Source organism: Apium graveolens, chromosome 10, assembly GCF_009905375.1.
Source record: "Apium graveolens cultivar Ventura chromosome 10, ASM990537v1, whole genome shotgun sequence".
NCBI classification, from domain to species: Eukaryota; Viridiplantae; Streptophyta; class Magnoliopsida; order Apiales; family Apiaceae; genus Apium; species Apium graveolens.
The window spans coordinates 183099611-183116004 of NC_133656.1; the positions used below are offsets into that span (position 1 = coordinate 183099611).

General features: G+C 30.7%; 2 protein-coding genes across 2 annotated transcripts; both read right to left on the reverse strand.

The window, feature by feature from the left end:
• Positions 1–4294: 4294 nt before the first annotated feature.
• LOC141691413 (uncharacterized) lies at positions 4295–5495 on the reverse strand. The gene is made up of 6 exons (XM_074496154.1): positions 5361–5495; positions 4988–5279; positions 4813–4909; positions 4601–4722; positions 4425–4506; positions 4295–4316 (listed from the first exon to the last, which is right to left on the reverse strand). The coding sequence occupies exons 1-6, from the start codon at positions 5493–5495 to the stop codon at positions 4295–4297; spliced, it is 750 nt and encodes a 249-aa protein (XP_074352255.1).
• A 7720-nt stretch (positions 5496–13215) lies between these two features.
• On the reverse strand, positions 13216–15789 carry LOC141691414 (replication protein A 70 kDa DNA-binding subunit C-like). The gene is made up of 11 exons (XM_074496155.1): positions 15640–15789; positions 15261–15549; positions 15047–15143; positions 14861–14939; positions 14657–14727; positions 14417–14549; positions 14236–14330; positions 13959–14079; positions 13670–13873; positions 13500–13568; positions 13216–13224 (listed from the first exon to the last, which is right to left on the reverse strand). The coding sequence occupies exons 1-11, from the start codon at positions 15787–15789 to the stop codon at positions 13216–13218; spliced, it is 1317 nt and encodes a 438-aa protein (XP_074352256.1).
• Positions 15790–16394: the final 605 nt, after the last annotated feature.

Sequence of the window (16394 nt, forward strand, 5' to 3'; positions counted from 1 at the left end):
TGACCCACATATACACGTAATTCACATAGCACATAAGCACATAACTCATATATCACATAATTCATATCACATAAGACTCGGTTCGTCAAAAAGGTCGACTCGGTGTGTTTAAAACTCAAATCGGGTTAAAAATATAATTTTTCGATCAATAATCGACTCAGAATGATTCGTAAAATAAGCGACCTTTCAAAAGAAAAGGATTTGGGTCTCGAAAGTATTTTTAATGAAAGCAGAATATTTTTCTGAGTCTGTACGCGTTCGTTTCGTATTAAACAGACGAACGGTTGATTTATTATGAATTTTTGAACATTTTTCGGAATAAAAACGATCTCCGAATCATTTAATAATTAAATAATAGGGCTCAAACACCCTAAAATAATTTTATAAGATTTATCGAGCCTGGAAAATAATTTAAAATAATATCTTAAAGCTCGAAACTATTTTTCAGAATTTTTAAATCAATTTTAAATAATTAAATCTAATTAAATAATCAATTAAAATTAATTAATAACTAATTAAATTAATTAATCAATTAATATTTAAATTAATTGGCTAATTAAATAATTAATTATCAACTAAAATTAATTAATTAAATTATTTGGATTTATTTTTGAATTAAAATAAATTTTCAGAATTAAAATAATGATTTTTAAAATAGAAATGAATTTTTAGAAATTAAAAATAGGATTTTTGAATTATTTTTAATAAGGAAAATCCAGAAACAGGTTTTTGATTTCAAAGTTGGGTAAAATAAGATCAAAACCGGGTTGGGAATTCTGGAAAACGGGTCAAGAACGGGTCGGGTTGAACGAAGAACACCACCGGTGTTCCCCAGTTTCCGGTGACCGCCATTAAAGCCGGCAAGGCCGAGCTTTTCCGGCCAACAACGAATTCCACAGTTTCTTAACCATCTTCGACGTTCTATACGTCAAAATGACCCTTACAACTCGTATAATCTATCCACAACATCAGGATATACAGACAATCATTGATAAATCCAGAAAATTAAAATAAAAAAATGGCAGGAACCGAAAATTCGGTCTATACTATTCTGAACATTCTGAACTGAAACAACCATGATTTATACACAAAACGCTTCTAATAATCACGAAGAACATGATCATATCGTCAAAAACAGTCAACAGTCATTAAATCAAAAACACCCAAAATTCGTATATAAACCCTAAAAATCGATTTTGTAAATTACCAATCCTCTAATAATTTTGATGATCAAATAAGAAAGAGGATGTTGAGAGCTTCAAAACGGTGACTCATACTTGTAATTTGGTGTTCAATAACACCTTCAAAATTAACTTTGATTTTCAGAATTCTCCAAGAACACCAAGAACACATATTCAAGAAATTTCCAGAAAATCAAACCTTAATTTCTATATGATATTGAACTCTATTTTTGAAGTATAATATACCAAATCGACCAGAAAAACATGCTCTACAACATGGAAGCATCAAATCACATCAACAACATCAAGAACAAAAATTCATAATTTAATTATCAAATAATTCGAATATAAATAAATGAATAAGAAAATTACCATGATTTCTGGGCAGAAACTGATGATTGATTCAGAAAGAAGATTTTGAGAGCTTCGTTTTGATATGTTGCACGCCCGAATCGGAGTTCGATAACGCCTTCGTTCGTGTGTTTGATTCTCGGGAACGTATCGGTTTCTCGGGTTTTTCTCTGTATTTACGGTGTTTTAACTGGTTGCAAATGAATAAACGGAATAAACGAAATAAGAAATAGGCTATTTATATTTATGGAATATTGGATCGTTCTGGATCGTTTTATTAATTACTTAGCCACTAAGTAACTATATAAACGATACAATTCAATACCCGAATTAGATAATTATTAAAACCGAGCTTTTTATAAAACACTATATACGAAAATAACGTAAAAATATCCCGTCTCTCGAGAATACGGGTTTTATTGATTACCGAAATAACTTATCGTATCGAAAATATTGCGCCGGGCCGCGCACGGGTCAAACCGTAATCCGGATTGAAAAAGTCAAAACACGGAAAATGTCCGGAATTACCAGATTAGGTTAGGAAGGAGTTTTTGGAAGAGTTTCGGGTTGTAAAAATGCAAAAACGGTTGAAGTCGGATGATTCCCGGCTTTATAAAATAATTTTGGTAATTATTCAGAAAATAATTAATAATTCATAAATCAATATAAAATCATCTAACAGTCCAAAAATTACCAGAAAAATATCACAATTATCTATATTTTATTCTGAACATATAAAAATTCAAATACTCAAATAATATCACATCTAAACACCCATATATCAATTTCACTTATCAGATAATTCACCAAAATTCACATAAAATCACATAAATAATTCCAAATAATTATAATAATAATATTTGAAAATATGGGATATTACATGTTCAACTTCCTGTTAACCTAGAAGTTGATGTTCATAACAATGAGAACATGACTTTTACCCTTGTCATGACAGCATCCAATGTGGACAACACATCTCATGGAGTGGTATGGAAGTTGCGCTATTTTTTTAATACTTTAACTTGTACTTATTTTTTATATCTGTATTGTAGTATATCCCGAGCTACATTGAATCACCAAATAGACAATGGATAGATGGTGACATGGTAATTTGAGAACTGCTGCCGGGAGTTGGTATATCGGTGTCGTCAAATCGGGGAAGATGTTTAGGTTTTCAAGTGGCTGAAATTAGTTTGTTAGAGAAAATGAGATCTCATTACATGAAACAGTTGTATTTCAATTGTTGGAAGAAGATCAGGCTGTAGTTTTTCTGGTGACTTTCCCACACAGGCCTTGAGATGTTTTTTCCATATAAGCAGCTTTAAGACTATGTTTTTTCAGTTCTGTTAATGTCTCAGACTACTGCTTCTCGTTCTCATCATGTTTTTCTAACATGTTACTTTACTATGGTTGTGTAACTACTTATTTGATTCGGGAACGTTTTATTGGAATTTAATTACACATATGTGACAATTACTTTTTGGAAGAGGTAATAGGAGATTTTGGACATGACTTTTTTGATGCTAAATATGGTGGAAGTTACCTGCACTTACCACATTTTATGGTAACTAACTTGCGGTTACTTAACTGCACATTCTACAACATGGAAACTGCTACATTTTATGTGCTTATATAAGGGTTATTATACTCACCTCTAACATACAAACAAACACAGAGGAAAAATTATTATTGGCGGATCAGAAATGGCTTCATCCAGTGCAAAGAGGAAACGATGGTCAGGGATGCAAAATGTGGCAATACAAGAGTTACAGACATTGGTTGTCACTTGCGCAGATTTCAACACTGATTTGGAAGACGCAAATGTTTTCTTCTCAGAGTTGTATGCATCCATGGAAAGTAGGCAATCAGATTTATTTGCTCGCTTGGTTGGCCTGGAAGAACAAATCAAGTATTGTGTATATGTTTATATCTTTTAATGTTTTACCAATGCTTGGTAACTGTCTTTATTAATTTTACATCTCTCCTTTACAGCAACATAGAAGATATTTTGCAGAATGGATCAAGAAAAAAGCGTGGAGAATCATCCCAAAGCAATGAAGAAATACCAACATCATATATGAAAAATCAACCAAAATTCCTAAGTGATACGTCTTCATCTCTGCGTGGGCATGAGATAACCTTGAAATTAACTGCTGCAGAAATGATGAGTGCCTTTCAAAAGTTTGACGACGGGTGGAAGGAACATCTTGCTAATTTCAATGCTCAGGCTGATAAGTTGATTGAGTCAATTGGTAAAATTCGCATATTAATGGATGATTATAGTCGCAATATATGATAAAACTTATTTGATTATTAGAAGAATTTTAGTATGTTATTCTGTGATCACGTTTAGTATAAATTAGTAACAAAGTTGTTATTCTGGAAACAGTGTTTGTAATATTATTGGATCAAAGTGAACATTGTTGTTATCTATAATCAAATGATATCATTGTTGAATTACATATTGTTTCATGGTAAGATCATTGCTTTATTGGATTTCCACTTAAATCATGGCTACATAACAACATGGATGGTTTACAGATTTGTAACATGTCATAAGAAAACATTAAAGTTGGCAGTGATATATAACAGATTGAATAAAACATCCATAAAACTCAATATTCAGAAAAACAAAGATTGGCTAAATACTTAAGTTTCAAAACAATCCTCTTTAAATTCATATTAAGCTTTTATAATGCAAAATAGCAAAAATTAAAACATTGCAATGCTATATGTAAAACTTCAGGCGAATAGTCATTTATTTAGACCAATCCAGTAAGTATCCTGTAAACACAATAGTGCAAGGAATGTTCATTAGAGTTTATACCTCTCAAATTAATGTTTATGTCGCATATATAGTAATAATTGACATCTCTGAAAGAGTATTGATACCTTTGCCTCAACACTTCAATAGCAGGATGATTAATATTGAAATAAATCCGCGAACATGATGAACTTCTTATCTGCAGTGAACCTGTTAGAAGCAATTCAGCGATAAGCTTTAGTTGACACCATGAAAAACTATTATATTTTGTAGTAAAGATATGTAGATTAGCAGGGGATGGAACCATTGTGGATTAGTGGCCTCATGGTTGACAAGATAATAATTGGAGGATACCCAACATATCCCTGAAGTGCATTTGCTACATCAACAGTAAATTCATCCCAAGTAAAAATCTTAACCACGTTGCTGAAATGGAAAGAAAGATAATGAGACTATCAGATAAACATTGTTCAACACTGATCGACACTACATTTATTACTGAAATGATGGTCTTACCTGCCATCAAATAACTCAAATCGAAGAAACTTTTTCTCACCAAATCGTGTATAAACTTGCTTTATTGGATCAATATTCCGAGGCATGCCAACAATATCTACAAAATAGTTACTATTTAGCTTTTTTCAATCATGAATTCAATTAAAAAGAAATATGTGATAATATTCAAAAATACCTATAGCATGTACAGCAGGCACATGTTGAGAGAGTGACATTGCAAGATCAGAAATCTCAGGAATGGTTTTAAGCTCAAACTTGTGCCTTGGAATGGTATTTACTTCAAACGGAATAGGATGGACAATGGTATCATGTGAAAAAACAATTATCTTATCAGTAGATACATGCCTCATAAGTCCTGCAGGCTCCATTACTACAAAATTGTGAATATCATATATGTTTCCTTTAAGTATGATATTGCTAACATCATGCCAAATCACACGATTTACAAATGCAAAGACATGACATTCCTGCATAACAAAAGCTCATTGGAAACTCTTCTATACAAACAATAATCATATATTACTACTACACAAAGCGCAAGACATTACCTCTGAATCAAGCACAATTAGATTAACACCGCGGAATTGTTGAGTGCGAGAAAATGAAGGCCACATCCTAGTAATACGTACATGAACCCTCCAAACAGTCCTAGTGCTATTAACCAATGCAAGGTTGTCTTCCATGGCAGCAATCAAAAAAGGTTAACTAACAACAAATTTTTCTTAAAGGGTTATTACTTTATGGTATTCATATAACACATGAAAACTATATATATATATATATATAAGGATTAGTACGTCAGCCATGGATTTAGGTACATGATTGATGTTAACATAGTTGGTGTGATCTTTAGATAAGAGTTTGTTAGGATTTTACTTCTCCATTACAAATGCAATATTCTGCAAATAATTTTAGTAAGTTAACGTGATATCAACATGACCTTAAATTTAGGTTAAATTGTCTTATACAATATTCACGTAAATTATTTTATGGGAAATATCATATTCGTACATAAAAACTCGATTCGTACGTTAATTATGACGAACTATGGGTATTATTAATTTTAATTGTGATGATATTATGGCGTAAAATATAAATATAAAAGTTCATAAGAACTAAATTTTAAAAAAATTAGTAGAAATAAGTCATAATGTTTGAAAATGCCATATATTTTTTTAAGACTGTAGCATGCGGTTAAAAAATAATACACTATAATAAATAATAAAGACATTTATTCTTATCTGTAGTTGAGATATTTAATATTTACCCAACATTTGATAACAATTGTTCGAATTACTTTGTTCGTCAAAACTTTTCTGAAAAATCTATTTTCTCTATAAGTCTACTATTATTTTTATTCCAACTACAATTACAAAGCATCTTATTGCAAAAAGATATTTAGTACAGGTCCAAAAAATCTTATCAGATACCAAATGTATTTTGAAAACTATTACAAATTTTACATGGAGATATGAGAGAACATGTATAAAAACATGACACACAATCTATTAAAATCAATCGTTATTAGTTTTGTGTATTTTGATGATATATTAGCGTGAATTGGCTAATATAAAACCTCATGCAAAACTATTTATAAATTAATTATCTTAGATAAATAGTAAAATTTATAATCCAGCGAACGACATATTCAGACAAATAAACTATTTGAAATATAGGAAAAATAATTTGTAGTATTATTCTGTTCAAACTTTGGCATAATGTTTTACAAATTAATTTTTTTTATTTGAAAAAAATAACAAATATTCTTCTCAAATGTAAGTTTGTACATCAATTATTTCATGGGTGTTATCATTTTCCCACACCTAAACTGGATTGGTACATTAATTATGAAAAACTATTTGTTAATCTATTTAAACAAATTGTACTTACAGTAATCATTTCCTACATAAGCAATTTTAAAACCTCAAAAGAATATAATTTGAAATTAATTATCTCGTTCCGGTTGGAATAAGTGTGATGATATTATCTTGATCAATGCAAACATTTATTCTCATCAAATATGGTATTGCAATAGTTTATGTTATATTGAATTCTCTTCCAAATTGTATGAATGTGAAAAAAAATTGGAACAACAAATGGAATATGTATTGCAAATTTTTCATGGGAAGATGACTAAACATGGATTTGAAAATAACACATAATCTATTAAATACAACGGTTATTAGAAATTTTCCCCTCTGATGATATTATGGCGTAAAATACAAAACTAAACGTTCATAAGAAAATATTTTAAAATAAATTAGCTCGAATAAGTCTTAATGTTTCAAAAATAAATGTTTTTGTATTAATTTTAAGCTTTTACCATAGGGTTAAAAAATTAATACAATACAATCAATAATAAATATATTTATTATATTCTGTAGTTGAGATGTTTAATATTTAATAGACATTTGATAACGATTGTTCGAATTACTTTCTACGTAATAACTTTAGACATAAATATAATAAGTCTATAAGCCTATTATTATTTTAATTCAAATTACAATTACAAAACATCTTATTACAATAACATATATAATACACCTCCAAAGATTTACAAAACATACCAAATACTTTTTTTAAACTATTGAATGCTCATACATGAAGATATGAGAGAACATGTATAAAAAATATGACACATAATCTATTAAAATCAAAATTTATTAGTGCTGTGTATTTTAATAATATAAATAGTAATTTTATAATCCGTATTTAGGGCATATTCAGACAAATAAACTTCTTGAAAATTATTAAAAATTATTCTATAGTACAATTCTGTTAAAACTGCGGCATAATGTTTTCTAACTTAAATTTTAATATTGGAAATATAAGATAACTTAATATTCTTCTCGATTGTAAGTTTGTAAAATTATAATATTTTTTCAAATACGTAATTTGAATGCATACTTAAAATATGTAATCTTACTTAATATTCATAATTATGTACCTAACATGTAAATTTTATTACATCTTTTCCATTAAATAAGCAGTTATTATAATTACACATAGAGAACCGTGTTGATTGACTTTTGTTCACTTGATCAAAATAAACCCCTGCATGCAAAAGACCATTCTCATCAAAACTAACACCGAACAAAACTCCAAACTCGGCACAAACAATCGTCAAGGGACTTTTGATTTTCATCATTCTACTCAACTCATGGAGGTATGTATACTCTGTCATTCAATTAGTAATGTGATGAATGTAGATAAATCTCCGTTTTATGTTAATTGAATTTGATTTGATCAATCTTGCTCATCTCTGTTTACATATAAGCATTCTGAATAGTCTACATTCATGGTGCTATGAAATTAGTTATTAACATTAAATAGATTTGTCATTGTAATCTGATGAAAAGATTATGTATTGATTCATATTGGGTATTTTTGTATACAGTATTGTTATATTATATGTTGACTTATATGTTGCAAAATCATTGTAAAGTGTTTAAGTATGGGGTTTATACAATCAAACCGTTCTGGGTCGAAGTGTATGTTGTGATCTTGGGATAGTTGGTTGTGTGTTGGGAAAGTCAGTAGCATATTGCACATAGGTATATTGATTTCTAATCCTTTATGTTGCAATGAAAAGGTATTGCCATCTGTATATTGACTTACATGGTGCAAAAAAACCTTGTAAATGTTTTAAGTACCTGGTTGATAGTCACAATCCGTTTTGTCTGGAAGGGTATGTTGTGATTTTTGTCTAAATCTGTTATATCCCGGGACAATCATTAAACAATGTTGAGTCTGGTTTTTTGATTTCTAATCGTATCCCCCATGACTTCCTGGACTTGGCCATTCATTACACTGATTTTTGTTGAACTCAACATGTTTTACTAATTGGAATATTATACTATTTACGTAGTTGCTAATAGTAACTATTTTTATTATTCAAACGCAGCATACTACCTCTGACCCTGTGAAGATTCCATCATTCATAGTTCCGTTTGATCCAACTATGCTTGAATTGGTAAATAACTTTATATTTTGTGTGAATATGTGATCGTGCTTGTTAATTGAATTATTGAAAGGCTCTTTATTTATGGTTGTAGAAATTACCAGCCACTATTGTTAATCAATATGGTGGCAAACTTGCTGTTACTGGACACATAATGCTACCAAATGGCGAGAAGCTAGATTTCACTTATGATAATAAGAGTGGCAGCCTAATTCTACTTGGGGAACTCATCCAAGTTTACCCAAAAGGAAGTGCTTGTAAGCTTCTTCTCTGTTTTGAATCTAAAGGAAATTATTGGGGTCACATATTTGATAAGACTGGATGTGAGATAAACTGTCAAGCCTGAAGATCCAAATCTCTATGCGGCAAAGAGAGGTAATACTGTCTTCTGCTCTTCAATATTTGGTTACACATTAGAAAGTCGATCTTAAGCCATGATCGTTATTATACTGTTTATACACTTGATCAGCCAATGTTACTGGAGCTGGAGTTAAAATTCTAGTTAAAGCTACTGAGAAAACAATCTATGATGGCATAGTTGTAAGTTATTTTTTCATTAACTTGTAATATGTTATGCACATGTGTTTTTTTACAAAATATAAAAACATAGGATTAATATGATCTAACTCCTATTGCAGGATATTCCACATCCTTTTGTGGCACGATATGGCAAGCATATCCCAGAAGTTGTTCTCTACTGTTTCCCTTTGTATACAATGTTTACAGGTTATTTTTCCGATTATGAGAAGCGATTCTTTGGTCTCTATAAAATTCCAGCAAAACTTAGCCTCAACATGGGAGATTTTATAGTGTTCACAAACTGGGAAGCTGGTCGGTTTGATGCTTTCATTTTTGACAAAGATGGAGTGCAAAAGTTGTTTGAAGATCAGACCCCAGAGGCTGGTGAGAACTCTACTAATAACAAAATTGTAATACAATATGGTCATATTAATTGACAATAATTGCTTACCTTATATAACTTCTTTTTAATTGATTAAAACATGATTGTTTGACTACATTATTTGACACACATCTAAATCTTGAAATGATCTTTCTCTTGATGCAGAAAATGACCACGAAACACTTCAGGGATAATGCAATGGAGAGGAATTGGTCTGAATACATCTCATTACTATGCTTGCATTTATGCTACTTTTATAATGTTTATAACTTATACTCTCGGTTTCAAGACATGTAATGTTCATACTTTAGCCAATTGTTGTGGCATTGATTTAATTCGTAGACGCAATGCGTACATAATAGGATTTGTATGATTGGCTATTAATGGATTTAAATATTATGAGATAACTATTGGGTACACACGCCATTGGGCATATGTACTGATTTCTTCCATGCTTCAATTAAGGTACTTACCTAATCATAACATAAATTCATGGCATAAAAATACAGCATTTGTATATTTTAAATCTGTTCAGTTACACTTAATTTGTTAGACACTAATATGGGTTTGGTATTGTTTTGGTACATCATTAGCTACAAATCAGGGATACTTTTAGTTAATGAAGATTTCCAACTAACCACGTCAAATAACTTTAATGTTATGTTAGTATGGCATAATCCCAAGTTATCCACAAAATGGGCAAATTATGTAGTCTGATCAATATTTTAATTGTGGAAGTGACATCACAAAATCTTTACTTATATAATTGCTGTATTTATCATATTCTTATTTTTTGTAATAAAAGATTGTGTCATACAATCTATCTTGGAATATATACCACAATAATGTCATTTCCATGTTCAAAACATATATACTACAGATCATTGTCATGTAACTTTAAACAAAAGGAAAGAACAACAATAGAGCATTCATTATCAAGGCTAGAAATAACATAAGTTCAACTACCAAAGGTTTTAATTTTGTACTAAAATTAAATACAAGTGCAACACATCAATCACAAACATCACCCAGCAAAATCTTGAACAAAAGTAGTTGCACTTTGCAATGACCACAACTTGAATTCCAGATATGTGACATGGTTAAGCGTGCATGATAGAAATCACCTTCTTCACTGTACTTCTCCTTAACAGTCAACTCACAAAGTGAATACCAAAGCTCTTCACCAAAAGGATTCCCTTCAATCCTGTTGATCGGGTCTTTATTTATAACATTTGGACAAAATTTAGAAACAGGAAGCAGATTATCTACATCCGATTTGTTCCAATATATATCTTCAAGCAAATGAACAATGTCTAATAACTTTGATTTAAGATCAAGGATTGTAAGAATATGAGACATTTCTTCAACAACCTGATCTCTTTCATATGGTATGTAAACTGCTCTAAAAAACACATAACTAAAATAAGATGGGAAATGATTAATGGAGAGAAAAGAGAGAGTTTGAAGATTATGATCCACATTGTTGCGCATGAAAAGCATTCGAACCGAGTTATAAAATATAGCTTGCTCAACTTCCAAAGAAATGGAAAAAAGAATGAAACCATGGAATTGGTCACGCCGAACTTCTAGATAATGATTATGGTACTGGTATAGAGCATCCCAGTTGAGCTTCTGCAACATCTCCTTAACTTGTATTCGGCTAGATTTGGTATAGTAGGCCATCAGAAACTTTCCGAACATTTGAAAGCTATCAAGATCGTGTATTAAGAAGCCAAACAATATAGACATAATGTCAGTATTGACGGTGAAAATGTTAAAGTTTGGCATGATGAACTGAAGAGAGTATTTTGGGCAATGAAGAAAATTAGAATTTTAACTGACTGTGATAAGGTCTAGAAATAAGGAAACGTTCTACAACTATTATATATGTAATTGATAGCACACTTGGAGCTGAGCAAGTTTGTGAGAAAATAAGATGCTTTCTGTATTCCAAATACTGGAGTTAACTGAATTGAATGTGAATAAAACCTTTTCATTTCCTACTCTACTTTGTAATTGTTTAAAAATATGTAAATTTAGAAAAACGTAAAGTAACAATGGGGGTTTCTTGGATTATTGGAAAGGAATACTACATCATTATGACTTGTAGTAATAAAAATAATTTCCAATATATATTTGCCTTGTGGAAATCAACATAATCATGACTCGAATTGATAAACGTGTCAGTAAGAAAGATACAACTTTATAGATGTGGGTCAAATTTAGTGATGGACAATGCATGTAACATCAAATCATTATCTTTTACAAAAAACATTTTTCACAATTACAATAAATATTTGCATTCATATATATAACCAAAGTGTACACATTTGTTACATATTCACATATGCATACTTAACAGGAACAATCACAAACTATTGAACATGCTTAGAAATTCACAACCTGTCCATCTTGAACAGGTTCAGGGTCATTAATCTCAACATCCTGAAATCGTGCTTGTGGAGGGCCAAGACCTAAATCCATATTAAGAAATTCTTGAATGTTGTCAACAGGCCGGTTCAATGTCTGCAAATCGTACAGATTTTGTCTACCAATTGATGCCAGACGTCTTGTAACAGAGTTCCTCTGCGGATGTACCAAATTAATTTCATAACGAATGTTAGGATCATTAAGACGTGAAAGGATACATCTGAATGTACTCCTAGTATGTGGTGTTATTCCATCCTCTCTATAATACTTGCATTCACGGTAAGCCTGAATATTATCAGTCTCAATGATAACACGTTCGTACTGGTCTTGAAATGCTCTACGCATTCCTATCAAAAGGCACTATTAAGATTAGTTAGGCCTGGAATGGTGCCATATGTTAATCGAATAAGAAGGCCATTTGAATCTCTCACAACAACGCCAATGCCATTTCTATTCTGACCTTCAGGAGCATTCTGAATAAACTCACTGTGAACATTTATCTTCATCCAACCTTGAGCAGGGAATTGCCATACACGTTCAACATGTTCCATGATTTACGTGTTTCTTTGGGTTCAATCAAAGGTTGACAGACTAACTAATCTCAAATGTAATGACACACTTCTATAAATATAAAATACAATGGAAATATGTGATTATTGGGGAATGGCTACCAATTTGTGACTTGAAAAAAACTAACTTAAAACAGTTATACTTATACTATAATACTAACTTGAAACAGTTATAACTAAAAACTGCTTACTAAACTTTGGTGTCCCTATTAGAATTGTATTAAATATCAATAACATAATTTGACAATAGTATGAAATAAACGACAAAAACAACCAAAACGTATTCTTCATTTATTCAAATAGGAAAAACAAACTTTCAACATCAGCAAACCAAGTTTAGAGTTCAATGTGATAAGGAAATTTAATAACTAAAAACTGAGAAAATTGGATTGCCAACACAAATGCTGCATCCATGCCAAATAAAAGATGTACAACTTGAAAATGATGATTATTTTAAACGAAATTCAGAAATGCTAAACACCAATCCAATCCAGCTTTTGTACATAACATCAAGCAAAATAATTGAGTGCTAAACTGCTGTATTACTTCTCCTGCAAATTTTATCAAATTAAAAATTCTTAGAATATGACCAAAATAACAGAAAAAATTAATAGAATATAGATACTTATTAATATATTTATACCAATCAATTTATATCAAAATTGTAATGTAACTCAGACTTACGTCAAGAACCAAAACCAATATGTAATCCGTTAAATTTAACGTAGAAAAACAAATTATCTTACAACTTATGAGGATAATTAATGAACGAAATGTAAGTGATTTAATGCAAAAAAACAAAATACAATGCATAAATATATCTTACCTTTTTAATTTTTTTGGTAACTGATTTTGCAGAGCCTGGAGTACGATCAATGGCATCAAGATCGACAGACTAACACAAAAATAATTACGCTTTGTAAAGATTTGTTGGAAGACTAAAAGTTATAAAATTATAATGGTTCAAGTATTATAACATATAAAAACCAAACTTACATTAACGGAAAAATTGATGGAGGAAGATTCTGATATATGTGCAGATTCAGATGGACTGGGACTCTGCGTAGTCGTGTCAAATATGTCATTTGCATCAAATATGGTACTATCCTCAGTTACATTTGCTTTGTTTAATTGAATAATGACAGTGACTTCCTTTCCAACCAAATCTTTAAGTACCTGATGAAGGACTTCTTCAGGAGCCTGAGACAATGTAATAATTATTAAACACTTTAATTAATAATTTAGAACATTTCATTAGATCTGCTTTGTTGTAATGAATTTATACCTTCTCAAAATCTTTATACGCTTTTGCTGCACTTGTGCCAACAATCCTTCTAGCAGCTCGGTCCATGAGCATAATATTACATGAAAATGTATCATCTTCGGCAAGGACCATGATACGAAACCTAAATTTATAAGGAATTTTGTGATAACTATTGAAAGTTGACTTTAATACAGACTAAAACATAATAAATTTTTAATATAACTCTAATTTGTTCTACCTTTTAGGAGCAACCGGAATTATGCGAGGGCAATTATTACATCAAAATCTCCTGTCATGCCGCTCAACCTCTTGTTGACATTTGTTACAACTGTAAAACCACCATGCTACATCCTCATCCACCTTAACAACTGAGAATGTGGTGTATATCCTTTTCTGTTTGAAGTGAAAAATGTTCAGATTTAAAAATAAATCATATTCAATATGGTTGTGTAGTGCAAATTTTCTAAAGGTTATAAAACCTTCAAGTCATCATATGTCAGCTTTTCATTGAGATCCTTTAATGTCATTCGTTCCATAAAGGGTTGAACAAATTCAGATTTTGCCGCCTTAAGATATTTTTCTCTCTTTGACAAATATCCCTCCTCCTTCAACCTACAAAGGTAAACATTGATGTTTATTAACTCAGCCTCCTATCAACTGTTATTAAACATGCAAACGTGCTGTAATTATGTAATTAATATAATTCTTAATCGTACTACCTCATCCTCATATCAGTCACAGATTCATCATCTAGGTTGAGGTACAATTTTGAAGATGGCAAAGTACCAATCTGCACAGTATCTAAATCAAAGCAATATAGTTCAAGAAATTGTTGTATAATGTCAAGGTCATTTATACTAAGTAGTTAAAGAGAACTTACTCATGAAAGTTGTAACTTTTGTGCTCGTTATTATTGCAATTACTGGAGACTGGAGTTCCTTAGTATAAATGTTATTGGCCAACACAACAAGATCTCCCCAAACACTTACTTTATGATGATTACTATATTAAAAAATGAACATATATTTCAGGATATACAACTTCCATATTAGAGATGTACTCAGAAAATAATTATAATTACAGGATAAATATTAATACATTCGACAAACCTGGAATCACAAATCCTGAATTTGACAATGTCTCGCATGCCAAATTTTGTGTCAAGTTTCGTTAGAGGTTCAAAATCCTCAATAACTCCAATTACATCTAAATTAAACACAACAATATATTTAATTTAGTGAAAGATAAAATGCAGTGAAATATTAAGGTACGCATTTTAAAAAACTAATAATCTGAACCAAAACAGTATTATATTAAGGTCACCTATAGCAAATTCAGGCTGTTGTTGTGGCTGATATTTGCTGGCCTCAGCAAAAAGATCACCTAAATCCAGAAATTCGAATTTGTAGGCAGGAATCATGCCATCGTCTTCAACAGTGGTGACCGTAGTATATTGTGAAAATCTGATGCAGATTTCAGTTTGTACATGCTTCAGATTACCGACAGCATCTTTCACAGAAAATTGGTCAAAAACATAAACGCCTCCTTCAATCACCGGAGTTTTGAATCCATTCCAAATATTGGGATAAGAAAATGCATGGACGTGATTATTCTAAAACAAAAGAAGATGTTACATTTGGTATACAAAAGAAGGTAGGATTTTACGTAATACCATAATAAAATTTTACAACATAAGACTTACATCATCATCAAGCAGAATGACATTATATCTTTTGACTGATCCATTCTCAGAGCGAACGCTGGTCCACATCCTAGTTACTCTAGCCTTAATCTTCCAATTGGTAGTCGATTGATCAAGGTCTTCAATAAGATTGAATACTGCAGACTCCATTGGAGCTTTTGTTCAAGTCAATTAAACAAAGTGTCAAGCATTAACAATTGAGGAATTAAAAACTTCAAAATATTAACAAAAAATGACAGCATGCACGATGAAGAAATAATGATAACATATTAGATCAGTTCGTACCAATCAATGATGTTTTTAGAGAGAACAAATAGAGAGGAAACCTAAAGTTTTATTTTTAGTGTCAGAGTATGTTTGATGTTTATCTCAAGGCATGAAATTTAAATGCATTTGCAAATGATATATGCAACTTGATAGGTTATGATTACTATTCAAACTGGTAAATTGATGCTAATTGATACTCTATTTTAACTGTATGATAAAGACTGCCCACAATATGGTCCTGATTGATTCTCTAATTATTCATCAATTATCTTATTCAATCTGGTAAGTTGATGATAATTGATACTTTTTTTAAAAATATGTACGATGAAGACCGATAACAATATAATCATCAATGATTAGGTCATTAATCATCAATTATCTTCCTATCTATTCAATATAATTTTTGAATATATAAGTACAATTTAGATGTAACGGAATATTATATTTTAAATTTTGAGTTAATTAATTAATTAAGGTTAATCAATTAA

What these genes read in the sequence shown, in the direction of transcription:
- LOC141691413 (XM_074496154.1), bottom strand. Translation starts at nt 5,495, where the DNA reads ATGGAAGACAACCTTGCATTGGTTAATAGCACTAGGACTGTTTGGAGG. An exon ending in TAATTGTGCTTGATTCAGAG is followed by an intron (nt 5,280 to 5,360) that starts GTAATGTCTTGC and finishes TTTGTTATGCAG; the next exon opens with GAATGTCATGTCTTTGCATT. An exon ending in TTTGAGTTATTTGATGGCAG is followed by an intron (nt 4,723 to 4,812) that starts GTAAGACCATCA and finishes TTTCCATTTCAG; the next exon opens with CAACGTGGTTAAGATTTTTA.
- LOC141691414 (XM_074496155.1), bottom strand. Translation starts at nt 15,789, where the DNA reads ATGGAGTCTGCAGTATTCAATCTTATTGAAGACCTTGATCAATCGACT. An exon ending in TCATTCTGCTTGATGATGAT is followed by an intron (nt 15,550 to 15,639) that starts GTAAGTCTTATG and finishes CTTTTGTTTTAG; the next exon opens with AATAATCACGTCCATGCATT. An exon ending in TGTCAACAAGAGGTTGAGCG is followed by an intron (nt 14,080 to 14,235) that starts GCATGACAGGAG and finishes TTATAAATTTAG; the next exon opens with GTTTCGTATCATGGTCCTTG.